Here is a 15,179-nt window from a genome sequence, read left to right as displayed (position 1 = left end):
ATTATATGTACTAATAATGATTAGCTCCTAGTCACCAAGAATGAATCCAAATTGGATTCTATACTTCACACTTTGTGTCTTTCATCCTGTCTGTCTGCATGACTATGAATCTATGCCTCCTTGAAGGCTGTCTTCCGAATCTGTTTGTTCCTGTCTGTCCTTGTGTTAGTCTGTTAGGTGACTCTGTGTGTCTTTGAGTGAGTGGTGTCTGTTCCTAGCAGAAAATGTCACTCTATCTTCATTGAAAAGCAGAAAGCAACATATAGGTAAGGAATGAGCTACTTCACAGAAATCTTTAAGTTCGACAAGGAACTCTAACTGGCTCCAACTGGTCATAATTGATTCAGATAACAAATACATTACTTAGCAACTGATATCTGGAAAAGATCCTTTCAACATTTATAGTACACTTTAACAAGTTTTTTTTTCAACTTCTGTATTTGCTGTTTTCAGCAAATGAAATACATGAACTGTCTGGCTCAGGAGCATGTTAGAGTATAATTTAGATTGCAGCTATGTATTAGCTTAGGCAGTAAAAGGAAATCCAAGGAAAATGAATTATCACACAGTTCTCTTAAAATTTCAAGAGCAGAAACATGAAACTAATTTTATGTTGAACATCCCATTTAAAATCTTGGTTTTGAGAAAGGTAATCTTCATTTCCTTCAGGTCTCCTGATACTCTTGTAATTCTCAATTTATGAATATTTTGAAGATCAAAGATCACTATAACATTTGCTTAGATCTGCTACACATTTGTTTTGAAATATATAAGTTCAGATGCAAACAGAGACTGCTTTTGTTTCCTGGCTGCCCACACCCAAATAATCACAAAAAAACTATATTAATTAAAACACAGCTTGATATATTAGCTCAGGCTTTTTATTAACTAACTTTTACATCTTAAATTAACCCATTTTTATTGATCTATGTATCACCACAAGGTTGTGGCCTACTGGTTAATTTTCCAGTGTCTGCCTCCTTCATGACTATCTAGGAATACACCTAAGCTATTAGCAGCAAAACACAGTTGTAATCAATAAAGTTTGTGTGATTATTTGGGTCGGGGCAGCCTGAAAATGAATGAGCAGTCTCTGTTTACATTCAGGTGCAACATAAATGTATAGTTGAACAATTTCTGTACTAATAATGTTTTTAATTTTTGCCACTGGTTTCTCAAATTTACTAATCCTCTCAAAATCTAAATCCCCATCAATTTCAGGATATTTAGTTTTTTAATCTGTCATAACAGCAAACCCCACCCAGTACTTATATTATTTATAATTGTTTAATAGTTAATAAATTATAATTAATACTGCACCATTATATATGGTGGTTTTAAACAGCTCAAATGAGACTGTGTATATATGCATATATATATGTATACATATTCATGTATATTTATATAAATACATATATGTATTTCCCAGCTCCTATAATTCTTGAGTAAATTCAACTCCAATTTTATTTTTCCCAATGCATGCCCCACAGCATCTTAAGTGAAAATATACCCATATGGCCAGTGTGAGTCCTGTTGGGCATTACTATGGATTGTGCTAATATTTTTTTCACTTAGCTCAATTCTTCAATCATTATTTACTAATTATTTTTAATTATTTTAAAGATTTAAAATAAATTCATGAGTATAGTATTTGACTGCATTTATGTATGTGCACATCATGCATTCTTAGTTCCAAAGGCCAGAAGAAAGCACAGAACCCCTTGGAACTAAAAAAAGTTTGTGAAGAGGCATATGGTTGATGGGAACAGAACCCACATCCTCTGAAACAGCAGCGAATGTTCTTAACCTCATCTCCAGTCCCCATTTATTTTTGAGACAGGTATGCAAGTTCCCCAGGCTAGTCTCCATAACTTGCTGTGGCCAAGTATAACGTTGAATTCCTGACCCTTCTGCATACAACTTCTAAGTGCTCTTCTATGACTTCTTTAGCAAACTTTGCTGCTGCTGCTGCTACTGTAGCCAGTCTCTCGTCATCTCATCCTGGCCTGTTAAAGAAAACAGCAAATGTTTAGATTGACCAAGGTGGATTAGATGCTCCGCCATCATAAAGCAGATGGCATTAACTGTTGAGAAAGAGTTAAAGGATGAAGTGGCAGAGGCCACTCTCTTGTTCAGTTTGGCAGCATGTAATTGGGCACTTGGTTTCAGCATTGAATGACAGCAAAAAAGAACAAAGAACATAAGAAAGGCATGGAAGACTTTGCTCATTGTTTCTCACAGTGGCTTCATTCTCGGGAGATTTATTTTTATAACATCCATTGGCTTATGAGTTGCAAAAGATAAATGCAAGCTAATGGATGTTGCAGGCTAATAGGATTTTCTGCTGTTCATAATCTTCCCAAGGAGAGAAAGCATCCTGGAGACAGCTTGTGTTTCAGGAATCTTAATGTTACTGTTACACACCTTTTCATCCCTTCCACAATCTCTATACTTACAAGTTACAGAAGTAGTAGGAAACTCCTGGCAATTTCTCTTATACCTATTCAGTGTAATTCACCTTTGTGTTTGAGTCAATAACTGGGAGAACAAAACACCATTTACAAGCCAGTCATATTATACTCTAATCTGTTTCTGTGTGTTTACTTTTTCAATGTGAAAAAACACAGAGAAAAAGTGCTATACTTTAATAAGTTTTCTAAGAAGGATGTTAATTCCAGGTAAATTTTTAAAGGTTCAGCCATAGGTGTTACCTAGCAGTTACACAATATAGTCACTTTGGCAACCTATGAAGCCACAGAACAAGGCATATTATATTTGTTTATTAGTCTTCATTTTGGTTCTACCATATAAGTAAATGCGTCCTATAAATTCTTTTTTAAAAATCCTTTTATATTATTTGAAAGTTCTATATATTGATACATGTTTTAACCATAGCCATCTATTACCACCACTCTCCAATTCTCCCCAATATCTTCTCCCCATCCTCCTCCCATCTTCAAGATTGCTTTTCTGATTTTTGATTTTAATAACTCCAAGTTTTATTAGTGCTCTCCATATGCACATGCTAACTTGGCAAGCTGACAAACTGCATTATAAATATTTTCTATTCCCATAGACTTATGCTGCTTTCAACTTTGGTCAGAATAGCTTCTTTCTGCATTGCATAACAGTTAGTGTAAAGACCCATAACTGACCTAAGTGCTGATTATAAATACCTCTTGGGTGCTCATCTGAGGATAGGTCACCCATGTTCTAAGAACTCTTGACAAGTGCAAAAATCTCGATTAAAAGGGGCATTCTTGGCTGCCTAACAGTACTGTGAAAATAAAAAATGTTTCTTGATATTTATATCAGAACTTAAAGACCTAAGTATATTTGATTAGTAATATATACATGTCATGGGTTACACATATTTTTCTTTTTACGTACATGGGATAGAAAATTGTTATTAAGCAAGAATAAAAGAAAGATATTGAGCTATATAATATGCCTTCTAGGGGTATACTGATTGCCAAAGTAGATACATTTTATAGCTGCTAGGCAATCTTTATAACAGAACCTTACAAACTTCTACCTGGAATGGAACATCTTTTTTAAAACTCTTACTAAAGTTTAGCACTTTTTCTCTGTATTTTTCATAATGAAAAAGTAAACACATAGAAACATGGTAGGGTCTAGGATGATCATTACCAAATTTTATGCTCAAAGTTCCAGAAATTCTATAATCCTGTCTTCTTTCCATCAGACATTTCCTATCATCTTGAAGGAAAACATCTGTATGGAGAAACAGAAATGTGAAATAAGGTAATTTATTACATCCAGTGCTTATTACATCTCTATTCTCTTTATACCCAGTACAGAGCACTTTGATAAATCTGAACTTAAGGAACCTAGTCCTCTTGCTAGACTCAACCCCAAATTCCAGGATGTGATTACCTTGAGACCAGCTGTGATGTACAGATGAAAAATGATTTCACCTATGAAAAAAAAAACAAAAGTCATGATAGCGGTGACCTCCTCCAGATCAACGATAGAGCAGGTACTGGGCATCTGAAACCATTAACTCATATCTTTCTGGGTGAGATACTTTCCCTCATCTCCTCCCAACTGTTCCCTCCCCTACTTCATTCCCTTCCCCTTCCCTACACACATATCTCTTTCCCCTCTTCCTCCCAATTACTTCTTTCTCACCCTTTTTCTCTCCCTTATCTACTTCCACTTTTCTCTTCTTCCTCCCATGATCTCCTCCTTCTCTTGTCCCATTCCTCTCCAATATCTCCATTGATATCTTCCAGTTGAAGAATTATGATCTAGGAAATATATCACAATGTTAATAATCATATGTTTATTAAACAGTCAAAAGCTCAGTATCCTATACTTTTTATGATAAACAAATTTTATAATTAAGAGAAATGGCAAGATTTCATAGCATGGCATTTATTTGACATTTATTTTAGGGTGCAATAAAAGAACATAAAAAATTATCAAATAATGTAACAAAAGGCAAAGTAGAACACATTAAAATAAAAATATGGTTTCATTAGTTTTCAATTACACAGTATACAATGATGCAACTTTTTAAAATACTATATTCAACACCTTAATCATAAATAATACTTTTTCTCATAGAACAATATGTCACATAAAGAAACTAATTTGGTACTGACAGATAATTTTAAATATATTTTTTCAAGCAATTACATTTCACAATAGAATGTTTTTGCTAGTATTATTACTACATTTCTATGGCAAAGTAATGAAGGCACAACTAGTGCAAGCAGATTTAAGTCCTTAATCTTCTGTGCTGAAAAAAAGAAAGAGAACACACATATACATTGACATTTAAAGTTTTGCTTTTTCAGGCAAGAATTTGTCTAACAAGTTTGATGATTTGCACAGATACAATCTAATAGAAACATGACAAAACGAGTTCACAAAACCAACACTGTAGCACCAAACAAAACATGCTTTGGAAAATTAACAGTAGTTTACCTATTTTGAAGAATATTACAACAGGCAAGGTAGAATAACAGATGCATAAGACACTATTTTAAGACAGTACCAGGAAAAAGGAAAACACCAGACTATAAGAAGCAATCGTGTTCAGATTATAGGGCAAGTTTTGTCTTTTACAAGGTTAGGTAAATCTGTTTCACTTCTGCTTGCTTGACTTTTTAATGTTCTTGAAAAATCGTTCAGGTTGCCTTTTTCACTTGTAGTACTTCCTGTTTCCATAATCCCTGACATCATGGTAATAGGGATCATTGATTTCTCCTGTGAAATAAAAGATTGATTTCAAGATAACATTATCATGCAAAATTTGACCAATTTCAAAGTCCTCATCAAGTATAGCATCTTCTCTTGGTTCCAGCTTCCCAATCAAAGGAATCTCAGGAGGACTAAAGAAATTGAAGAAGGATGCATTACGAACCACTCTTGGCTGGACTTCAGTTTCTCCAGTGGCAGCTGGGCGACTCCGGGTAGTTTTCACTGTAACATCTTTTCCTCGTCTCCAATCTATTTTGCAGCCTTTGCACTCTTCAATTTCCCATCCCCAGGCAAAGAAAGGGTCATAGTGATCTGGTTTCGACCTTATTATGTATGTTTTCACCAGGAACTCATTTCTGAAGTATGGGTTAGGCAAGAAGTGAAATTCAAAAGTGTAACTTATAGGCTGGCCAGGATTTGAGAACTTCAGGCTAACATCAGATAAGAACTTCAAAATGGGCTCATCATATTTCTGAATCATAGGCCCAAGCTTATCAACATTCTTTAAAACAGTCAGCCAGTAGTCAGGAATGCCTTTAGGATCTTCTCTCTTAGGTTTTCTCTTTCGAGCCCTTTTAACATTACCTCCTTCTTCAGGCCTTGTCTCAGGAACTCTTTTTTGAGCCTCTCTTACTGGAGCCCTTGCTTTAGATTCTTCTGTAGGCTGATCCTTGTTTTCTGCATTTGCCTGGGGAACTTCTTTGGGGTCTTCTTTTTCTTCAGGAGTTATCTCTATATAATCTGTAGAGTCTGCCTTTTCTTCAAAGTTTACCTCAGGAATTTCTTCAGAGGCTTCCTTTTCGTCAGCCTTTACGTCAAGAATTTCTTCAGTGGCTTCCTTTTCTGGAAGTTCTTCTTCAGGTACTTCTTTTGGAATTTCTTTTTCTTCAGTTTTCACCTCAGGAATTTCTTCAGGAGCTTTGTTTTCTTCAACTTTTGCCACAGGAACCTCTTTTGGAACATCCTTTTCTTCTTCATTTACTTCAGTTTTTTCTTCTTCTTCCTCACCCTCTAAGGGTGGCATTTCATTAGGTGTGTCATCCTGCATTTCCTCATCGCCACTGAACTCTTCGTCTGAATTCCACTCACATTCTTCTTCTGTAGGCTCATATTCTGCATTTATGATCTGAAAACGCTTATCATAAAGAGGCTTATTGAGCTCAGCATATTTTCTTTCAAGATCATGAATTGCCCTTAAAAACAAGGTGTCTACCTTGTCACACTCATCCTGAATATTTCGGAGTGCCTGCACCCGATTTCTCACTGCCTGAGGCAGCTTATCCATAAAATATTTCCCGGAGGGATGCCGCTGGGCCCTTCTGGAAGGCTCAGGTACCCTCTTCTTTCGGTATACTTGACTGCCACTGCTGCTGCTACTACTGCTACTGCTGCCGCTGCTGCTACTGCTGCTGCTGCTGCTGCTGCTGCTGCTGTTGCTGCTGCTGCTGCTGCAACTAGAGGTACTGCTAGAGCTATTGCTGTCAGATTCTTCCCCAGAATCACTAGCTGAGCTAGCCATCACCTCTTCAGCAACCCCATGGGCGGCAGGTTCTGTGATCATTTTAGGATCCGCTTCTGCCATGCTGCTAGTCCCGCACACCTCTTTAAAGTGGTGACAACAGATATCGCACACCCAGAGATGGGCAGAAATGACTCACGGACGCTCTGAAGGCGGCTGCGAAGGCCCTGGCGGCGGCGGCGGCGGCGGCGGCGGCGACAAGCGACAGACTACCGGCAGCGACAAGGACTGCAGTGACAGCGGCGGTGGCGCGGCCGGGGCGGGGCCACGACGGCGGCACGCAGGAAGCCGCGGCAGCGGAAGCCGGCCGGGAACCTTGGCGACAAGGACTGTTCAGCCGCAATAAACCGGGGCCAAGACGTGCTGCAGTCGAATGGCGCAGTACCGAACGCAGAATGGGTTTCTGGGTTAGGATGGAGAGCCCCTCCCTTTGCTGACACCCCTCCCGTTAATTTCGTTCCCCGGATGTCTGTAGTCGCTCCTCATTTGCTGAACAGGTTTGATTGACTAGCGTTACGACCAACGAATGGCCTAAGACCACCGCTCTTTCTCCTGGCTCCTCCCACCTTCCCAGATACTCCTTGGTAGCTAAGGAACGATCTCCCCCCTCCCCCCCCCCACCGGGTCTCTCTTTCCTAACAAAATTCTCTCATGTGGTTTTTAATTCAAAGGGAGAGAAAAAAAAAATAAAAAAAAAAAAGTCGTAGACATGAGGTAAAAATTCCAGCGATAGTTCCTAGCAACGGAAAAAAACGAATCCCTTTAACTCAGCAGCCCAGAATTCCTGTTTGGTTGGACAAGGCCTCCACACACCGCGAACTGTTAATGTAAAAAAAAAAAACAAACCTCTAAGTGTCGTCATTGCATAGTGTGACTGATTGGGGGGGAGGGACACGCAAACAAATATTCTATGAGCATGTGTTTTCACACTGGAAAAGGGGGGAGTCGTTTATTGTCAGAGGGGGGAGGGGCCAGACAGCAGGCATATTGCGTTCCACGTAGCAGATTTAATAAGTGCTGTCTGTGATGTTTGGCAAGCCTGGTTTATCTGGTTTATATCCATCTACAAGGTTTGCGAACCCATGTTGCCGTGAGTCAGTCACACCATTTTTTTAAAATCGTATTTCTGTTTTAAACTGGCGTTTATTACTAAATTGCCACGTAGTCCTTTCCAATGCTTGCCGTATAAATATAGATAAAACAAAGGGGGTTAAAATGTAAGGTGGTATTTTTTTTTTTTTAAGCAGAGGATTTGTTTCAGACTTTTGTGCAGCAGGTTTCAATTCCAAGAACAGCAGGATGGGAGGTGGGGGTTGTTATAACGTAAGTGCATCATCTGTAAGCGTTTAACAAGTCATCTGTCACCAATTTCCTTCTAATTTGAAATTGTATCCATATTAAAAGGATGATTTACAAGTCTAGCAATATGTAAACAAACTTTTGCTAAATGAAGTTTAAAAACAGATATTTGCTATTTTTATTTACAGGATTCAGTTCTGCTACAACCAAAAAGACCAGTGTTCACTTTCCGTTGAAAGGTAAGGACGTATTAGCACCCTTTTTTATGAATGATCAGAATTGCACATTTTACTTAAATAAAATTTTACAGAGCTGGCTTGGCATACGTATAAGAAAATAACCTATTTAACAAAATGTGCTCTCCAAACTTGATCATAGTCTATAAGTGTCATGTTAAAATAAAAAATATACTCCATTATTAATTTCAAATGGTGACAAGCTTTTGTGCCGTACTTTTCATGACAGAGTTTGTGTTTTTCATTTAGTCACTTATTTTTAAGTTAAGAAATTGGTTTGAAAATAAACTTGTATTTATCTGTAGCTGTCAAATTATATGTGCATTTTAAAGATTAATATTCAGTATAGAATATTCTGATGATAGTGAACCTTTAATTATAACAACCAAATGATAAACATTTTAATATGTTGATGCATTTCCTTCCAGAAGTTTTCTTATCCTTGTATACACTAGTTTCTTTATGTATATTCTTTTATCTGTGTGAAATCATATGATGGTTAGTAATTTGCTGATTTATGGCTATATTTTCATAGGAAATAATCAATTCTTTATTTTTAAATAGATCTATATTTCACTATAATTGTCTTGAACTATTTAATCAGAGTCATTTTGTGGGTACAATATATGTATATGTCCTGAGTATCTGTAGTATGAATTAGTATATACTTCAGAACATTTACATAGTATGTATTCCTAGATATTGGAATATGAACTAAGTCTTATGGTTATTTAATCATTTTGTACCAGTTGCAAATGTCCATGAAGATTATTAAAATATAAAAGGTATTAGAGTTCATCCATTTTAGTATTCAACCAATTATGCCTGTGTCTTTCCTGTGACAGGTATATTAGTAATGAATGCTTACCTTTTACTTTTTGTTTTGTAATTTTATTGATAACACACACTATGTAAATAATAATTCAATGCAATGGCCTGCATGATAAATATTGTACTTCCATTTATCTGTAGTTACAGTAATAGACACTTCTAAAATAAAGATACTTATATTTTAATATTTTATATTAATTTAATAGTGTAATTTACATGATAACTTCTGTACCATCAGAGATTAATATTTTCTGAGTCAGTTTTGAGTTAAGATCTAGATTTGTTTATTTTCCTGAAGAGGGTCTGGAATACGAGAATCACACATGCTAGGGCACTTTATCACTGACCTGTAAATATAACCATAGATATTTAAATTTTTATATTGGTAGCTACCTATTACTTTTTGAAATACTTATTTAGTAATCCTTTCATCTGTACCTATTGAATATGTTTATGTACCATGTAAGCTGAGTCAATTGGATCAATTTCTACATTCTGTTCTTTTTTTTATTGAACACAATTTTCAGAAAATAATGCAAGAGAGCAAATTTTTTGTTGTTGTTTTTATCTCGTCACACTATGAATCCCATGATGGCCTCAAATTTTCTGTGTATCCCAGATTTGTTTCAATACTATGGGACTTTTAAGGTCAATTTGTATTTTTTGAAATTACATGTTGATTAAAATAAGTTGGTATATTAAATACAAATAATAAATCAGATGTAACTCAAGATATTTCCAGAGATTACTACTATTCTCATTTAAGTAATATTTTGTAATGATTTTTCAATGCTATAAACATCATTTCTTAGATTAGTAGTAAGATTGAATATCTTTTCATAGTTTATTTTCCATTTAGCAATAATTTATTATCTGCTTCTTCCCAACTAAGTTAAAAAAAATTAATCCATGTTGAACCCAAAAGGTAAAGTGACTTTGGCATTGAACTAATGAAACCATGAATATTTTAGAAAATATCATTGCTATAAATGCCATATAAATCTCTTTTATAGGGTTAAGTATAAAGTATATATTTAGAAGATTTTTATAATTTTAAATTATGAATTCCTATTCACATACATATTTTGTAAATTCTTTGATGGGAAAGAAACATATAAAAAGTCATACAAAATAAAATTTATGAATTTTATGATTTTATGATTTTTTTCTATAATCTTTGAGTTTTGAAATTAGATGACAGTTTCTAATCATAGTACTCTTTCATGTACTTTCTTCCTTAGGTATTATATAACATTTTGATGTATTATTTATTTGATATAATTAAATTCATACACACATTTCTTCATGTAATTCAAGTAAGCAGTATAAGTACACCATATATTTTCTACTATATATACATGCTTTAGTTCCAAAACATTATGTGCCTAATTTTCATCAGAAGATAATGTATAAACTGCTTACACAATGAGTGCTCTGTCTGTTCTTTTATCTTGTTATTGTTTATCTAATACTAAATTACATTCTTTAGAGTAGATAATGTTTATCACAGAAATTGTTAGTTACACAGGTTGTACATAACTCTTTGAGAACTGTTTATAACTTTTCTGATAAGAATATATGCACAGACCCTTGTATTGTTATCTCTCTCTCTCTCTCTCTCTCTCTCTCTCTCTCTCTCTCACACACACACACACACACACACACACACACACACACACACACTGGCAAGTGTGTCAGTGTTTGTTCAATTACAAATATCTATAAGACAATGCATAAGCAGCTTATTACTTTTAAGCTTTTAAATTAAAATTGTGTAAATTGTATGTGTGTGAACGTGTACACATGTGTGTATTAGTATGTGTGTGTGTGTGTGTGTGTGTGTGTGTGTAATACCTGGAAGTGCATATGGAAGTTAGAATACAAATTTGAGGAGTTGGTTCTCTCATTCTATCATGTGTCCAGGTTAGCATGGTAAACATTTTTACCCACTGAGCCTTGCTACAGAGACCAGTTCATTTTTTTTATTGTTGTGTCATTTTGGGATGAAAAATCATCCTGACAGTGTTACCTAACTAATCTAGTATCCCATTCCCTATTTTAAAAAACTATTAAAATACAATGTACACAACAAACTTTAATAAATCTATATATAATTGACATCATCTCTGACACTCAGATAGATTTTTTTTGTTATACCAAAATTTTTCTCACACATGTACATATCTATGATTCCTCCCTCTGTTGTTTTATAACAATTAATATATTTTAGGGTCCTATACACTAATTTTCATTTTTTTGCTATTGTAAATCAACATTATCATTGAAAATTCATCACTTTTTGCCTGTATTTATTCTCGAGCACAAATATTTCAAAATGTATCCACTTTGTATGTATCAAGAGTGCTTTTCCTATTTTTTTTACTGAGTAGTGGTATATTTTGTGTAAGAACACTAATTTATTCTTATTCATCTGTGTAAGTTTAAGTGTGTGAATAAAGTTGCTATGATTCCTTTGTGAACAAGTATCTATATGAACAACGATATATATTTTTGTTTCTTTTAGAAAACATTCCTAGGTTTGGAATGGCTGGATCAAATGGTAGGTATATTTTTGCCTTCATAAGAAATCTATTTCTCAAATAGGTTATTTTCAACTCTACCAACAGTAAGAATATTTGCTGTGTTCAGGGTTTTTAAATATAACATCTTGATAGGTATGTGGTAGCATAGTTTTGTGGTTCTTATTTGCATCTTGCTAATGACTACTGATGTTGGGCATCTTTTCATATGCTGATTTGCCAATTACATATGTTCTGTGAAGTGTGTACTCATATTTTCCCTATTTAAAAATAAGTGTTACTTACATTGCTATTATTCTTTGAGTGATCATCTATAATGTCTACGTGAGTCCTTCATCAACTAAAAGGTTAGAAAATAAAGTGTGAACTTATTTTATCTTCTCTCAACATTGCCTTTAATAGTTTTCAGAAAGGAGAAGCTCTTTTTACAATTAAAATGAAGTCCAAGTAATATTTCTTCCAAATACCATGTGTCATCCAAAGTCACAGATACTATTCTTCATCATTTTTTTCTCTAAATTTAATGCTTTTAAGCTTGATACTAAGGCTGATGTTTTGATGTGTGACAAAAATATATGGATTGAAATCATTTTAATATTTTTCATAAAGATATACATAACTGGTTCAAATTCAGGAAACTTTCCTTTCTCCATTTATATGAATGTGCACAATTGTCAATCATTATTTGTCTGAATATATGTGCTTCTATGATGAACCATTGTGTTATGGTTTCTACTGGTTTTAATTCCCAAATTGATAGACATACATTTATTAGATACATTCAGGAGAGGATAAGAGCCAGTGTGGGATAACAGAATTTCATTATAATGGAGAGAATTAAACTGCAAAATTTCATAATGGACCTTTCATTTATTCTTCAAATGTTTGAGAGACAGAAACAGACAGCAATATCATAAACCTAGAGAGCAAATAAACATAAAAGACAAGTTGGTTTATGGAGTTGCCAGTGTATACATATATACAGCATAACTATAGAAATAGTATTTTGTGGTTTTCAGGAGCGTAAATAATACCTTTGCTTTCTTAATCCAGAGGCCTTTGTTTGTTGCAATTGAAATACAAATAAATTTAAGATAATATAATCTATGATTGAAAACTAATAGTAAAATTATAATTTGTTATTTCACAAAATAATTTTCATTATAATATTGTACTTCATTCTTATTTCTTTATAAAGTATACAAATGAAGTGAATGTGGTGTATAGACAGGTTTTGATATATCAATATCAAGATCATTGATATAATGATAATTTAAAAGAATTTTAAAGTACAATTATATATATGTAGCAGATAAGATGATACATATATATGTATATATTTTTACATATGCATTTTACACTAGCTAGACCATAACTGCTAGATCATCTGTTCACATTTCTAGGCCAGGTTTCTGTGTATGTTTCTGTTAACTTCACTAAACATAATGTCCTACATGCTCATCTTTGTTGTCACAAATTACAAGATTTCTATTGTTTTTTTAATGCTAAATAGACTTAATTTTTTATGCATTCCAAATTTTTTTCCTCAAATTTATGGTCACTTAGATTAATATTCTACCTTGCCTATTTCAAATAATGATATAGTGAATACAGACACCAGCTGTTTTCCTAACATACTGATTTCATTTCTTGAACATACTCATTTCTGTAATGGCTTATTAATTTACTCACTTTAACAGTGTTAACGGTTACCCTTTGTTCTCCATCCACTGGCAGTGGCACAAGGATTTATCCCTACTGCTTGTCCTGGATTTTTTGGAAGCTACATTCTTTGCATGGATACCTTGCTCAGCCTAGATATAGTAGGGAGAGCCTTGGACCTTCCATAGGACAATGTATATTATCCTCTTGAGGACTGGGTGGGGTGGGGTGGCAGGGTATTTGAAGGGAATAGGAGGAGGGGAGGGAGTGAGAACTTTGATTGGTATGTATAATGAAAAAATATAGTTTGTTTTCTTGTTAAAAATAAATGTGATAATAAAAATAATGTAAAATCATAAAAGGGATACATTTACAGTGATATCCAAAGTTTTTTCCTTAGAACACCCATCTAAAATATTCTTACTGTAATTCCAATAAAGTATATATTTTAAAGTATAAATTTATTTGTATTTTACATAATTTATTGAAGACAGAGGAAAATGTCAAATAACTTAAGCAGTGTACAGTGTTAATATGTATTTAACCTCAGTAACGTATTCAAAAATTTATACTTTATTTGGATATAAGGAACATAATATGTTGATATTATCTGTCAACTTAAAGGCAGAATAAAAGAAACATTTAAGCCGGGTGGTGGTGGCGCACGCCTTTAATCCCAGCACTCGGGAGGCAGAGGCAGGTGGATCTCTGTGAGTTTGAAACCAGCCTGGTCTACAGAGCTAGTTCCAGGACAGGCTCCAAAGTCATAGAGAAACCCTGTCTCGAAAAACCAAAAAAAGAAAGAAACACTTAATTTCATTATATGACTATGTTGAGGGAAAAATAGTCTCATGGTTGTGCAGCTATCCTTGCAGATTGAAATAAATTCATATTCATTTACTGTTCAAAATTGTTCATTTTCATATATATATGTATATATGTACACGCACAGAGAGAGAACACAGTCTTTTCTTTGAGTTAAAATGGAGAGATTAATAATAATAATAATAATAATAATAATAATAATAATAATAATAATAATAATAATAATAATAATTTTATTTTCTTAAAGTCATTTTTCATAGGTAGATTCTGAAGTCAATTAAATCCCAGACTTTTGCTTCTGTTCTCTTACGTTACTAACTCTTCTCGATACTGGGCAGTTCGGTTCATTTTCCTGCATCTGTTCTTAATCTTTAAAAGAGGACTACCTATGGATCATTACATAGAGACTGAATAGTCTTTGCTGCTTTGTATTTTGTTATCATTAATTTGTAGACAGAACCTTTCTTGTTACGATTTCAAACACTGCTATCAATTTTTTCTGTATATGTTCTAATTGTTGTTTTAGACATAATACAGAAATCTATATATATAGACAAAACCTTTCTAACTGTAATTTGCCTGAGGGTCAAAACACAATGTATGTTGTGTTATTTATAACATTATTTGATCCAGATAGTTATAAGGTCATTAAACAGTTAGCCTGTCTAATATTTACCTATAGAATGTCCTTTTTCATTTCAACACCCACCTCAAATCACATGTTCAATAAAATATCTAATGATGAAGAGATGGTTTAGAGTTTAAGTGCACTGACTATTCTTCTAGAGGACCCAAGGTTGATTCCCAACACCACATAAATGCTCACAACAGTCTGCAACAGCAGTCCTCAGGGTCTGTGTTCTCTTCTAATCTCCACAGAGACCAAGCACACATATGGTGTACAGACATACATGGAAGCAAAAAAAAAACCATGCACATGCAAATAAAATAGTAATAAAATATTAATTTAATTTTTAACATTATAATCTGTCCCCATTCATCATGAAGAATTTCCTGCTCCTAAGCTACACATTTTGT

At 34.1% G+C, this 15,179-nt stretch overlaps 2 protein-coding genes and 1 long non-coding RNA gene across 10 annotated transcripts in view; 1 reads left to right on the top strand and 2 right to left on the bottom strand.

The window, feature by feature from the left end:
• Nucleotides 1–1,810: 1,810 nt before the first annotated feature.
• On the bottom strand, nucleotides 1,811–4,170 carry LOC106144482. The gene is made up of 4 exons (XR_003376790.1): nucleotides 4,153–4,170; nucleotides 3,898–3,938; nucleotides 3,652–3,735; nucleotides 1,811–2,006 (listed from the first exon to the last, which is right to left on the bottom strand). It is a non-coding gene; the product is annotated as an uncharacterized LOC106144482 (long non-coding RNA).
• Nucleotides 4,171–4,382: 212 nt separating this feature from the next.
• On the bottom strand, nucleotides 4,383–7,114 carry Nap1l3 (nucleosome assembly protein 1 like 3). The gene has a single exon (XM_005372064.3). The coding sequence runs from the start codon at nucleotides 6,809–6,811 to the stop codon at nucleotides 5,171–5,173; it is 1,641 nt and encodes a 546-aa protein (XP_005372121.1). The 5' UTR covers nucleotides 6,812–7,114; the 3' UTR covers nucleotides 4,383–5,170.
• Nucleotides 7,115–7,391: 277 nt separating this feature from the next.
• Nucleotides 7,392–15,179, top strand: part of Fam133a (family with sequence similarity 133 member A) — a 40,219-nt gene continuing 32,431 nt past the window's right edge. For 3 of the 8 annotated variants that reach the window (XM_026778462.1, XM_005372058.3, XM_005372062.3), the window contains exons 1-3: nucleotides 7,703–8,071; nucleotides 8,236–8,286; nucleotides 11,639–11,674. The gene's annotated coding sequence lies outside the window, so the exon portion shown is untranslated. Of the gene's footprint in view, nucleotides 7,576–7,702; nucleotides 8,072–8,235; nucleotides 8,287–11,638; nucleotides 11,675–15,179 lie in introns of those variants that run through there. The other 5 variants (XM_005372060.3, XM_005372063.3, XM_026778461.1 and 2 more) reach the window with 4 other exon arrangements.

Source organism: Microtus ochrogaster, unplaced genomic scaffold, assembly GCF_000317375.1.
Source record: "Microtus ochrogaster isolate Prairie Vole_2 unplaced genomic scaffold, MicOch1.0 UNK169, whole genome shotgun sequence".
Classification (NCBI taxonomy): domain Eukaryota; kingdom Metazoa; phylum Chordata; class Mammalia; order Rodentia; family Cricetidae; genus Microtus; species Microtus ochrogaster.
The sequence above is the reverse complement of the archived record's forward strand: the minus strand, read 5'-3'. Positions and strand labels throughout refer to the sequence as shown.

What these genes read in the sequence shown, in the direction of transcription:
- Nap1l3 (XM_005372064.3), bottom strand. Translation starts at nt 6,811, where the DNA reads ATGGCAGAAGCGGATCCTAAAATGATCACAGAACCTGCCGCCCATGGG.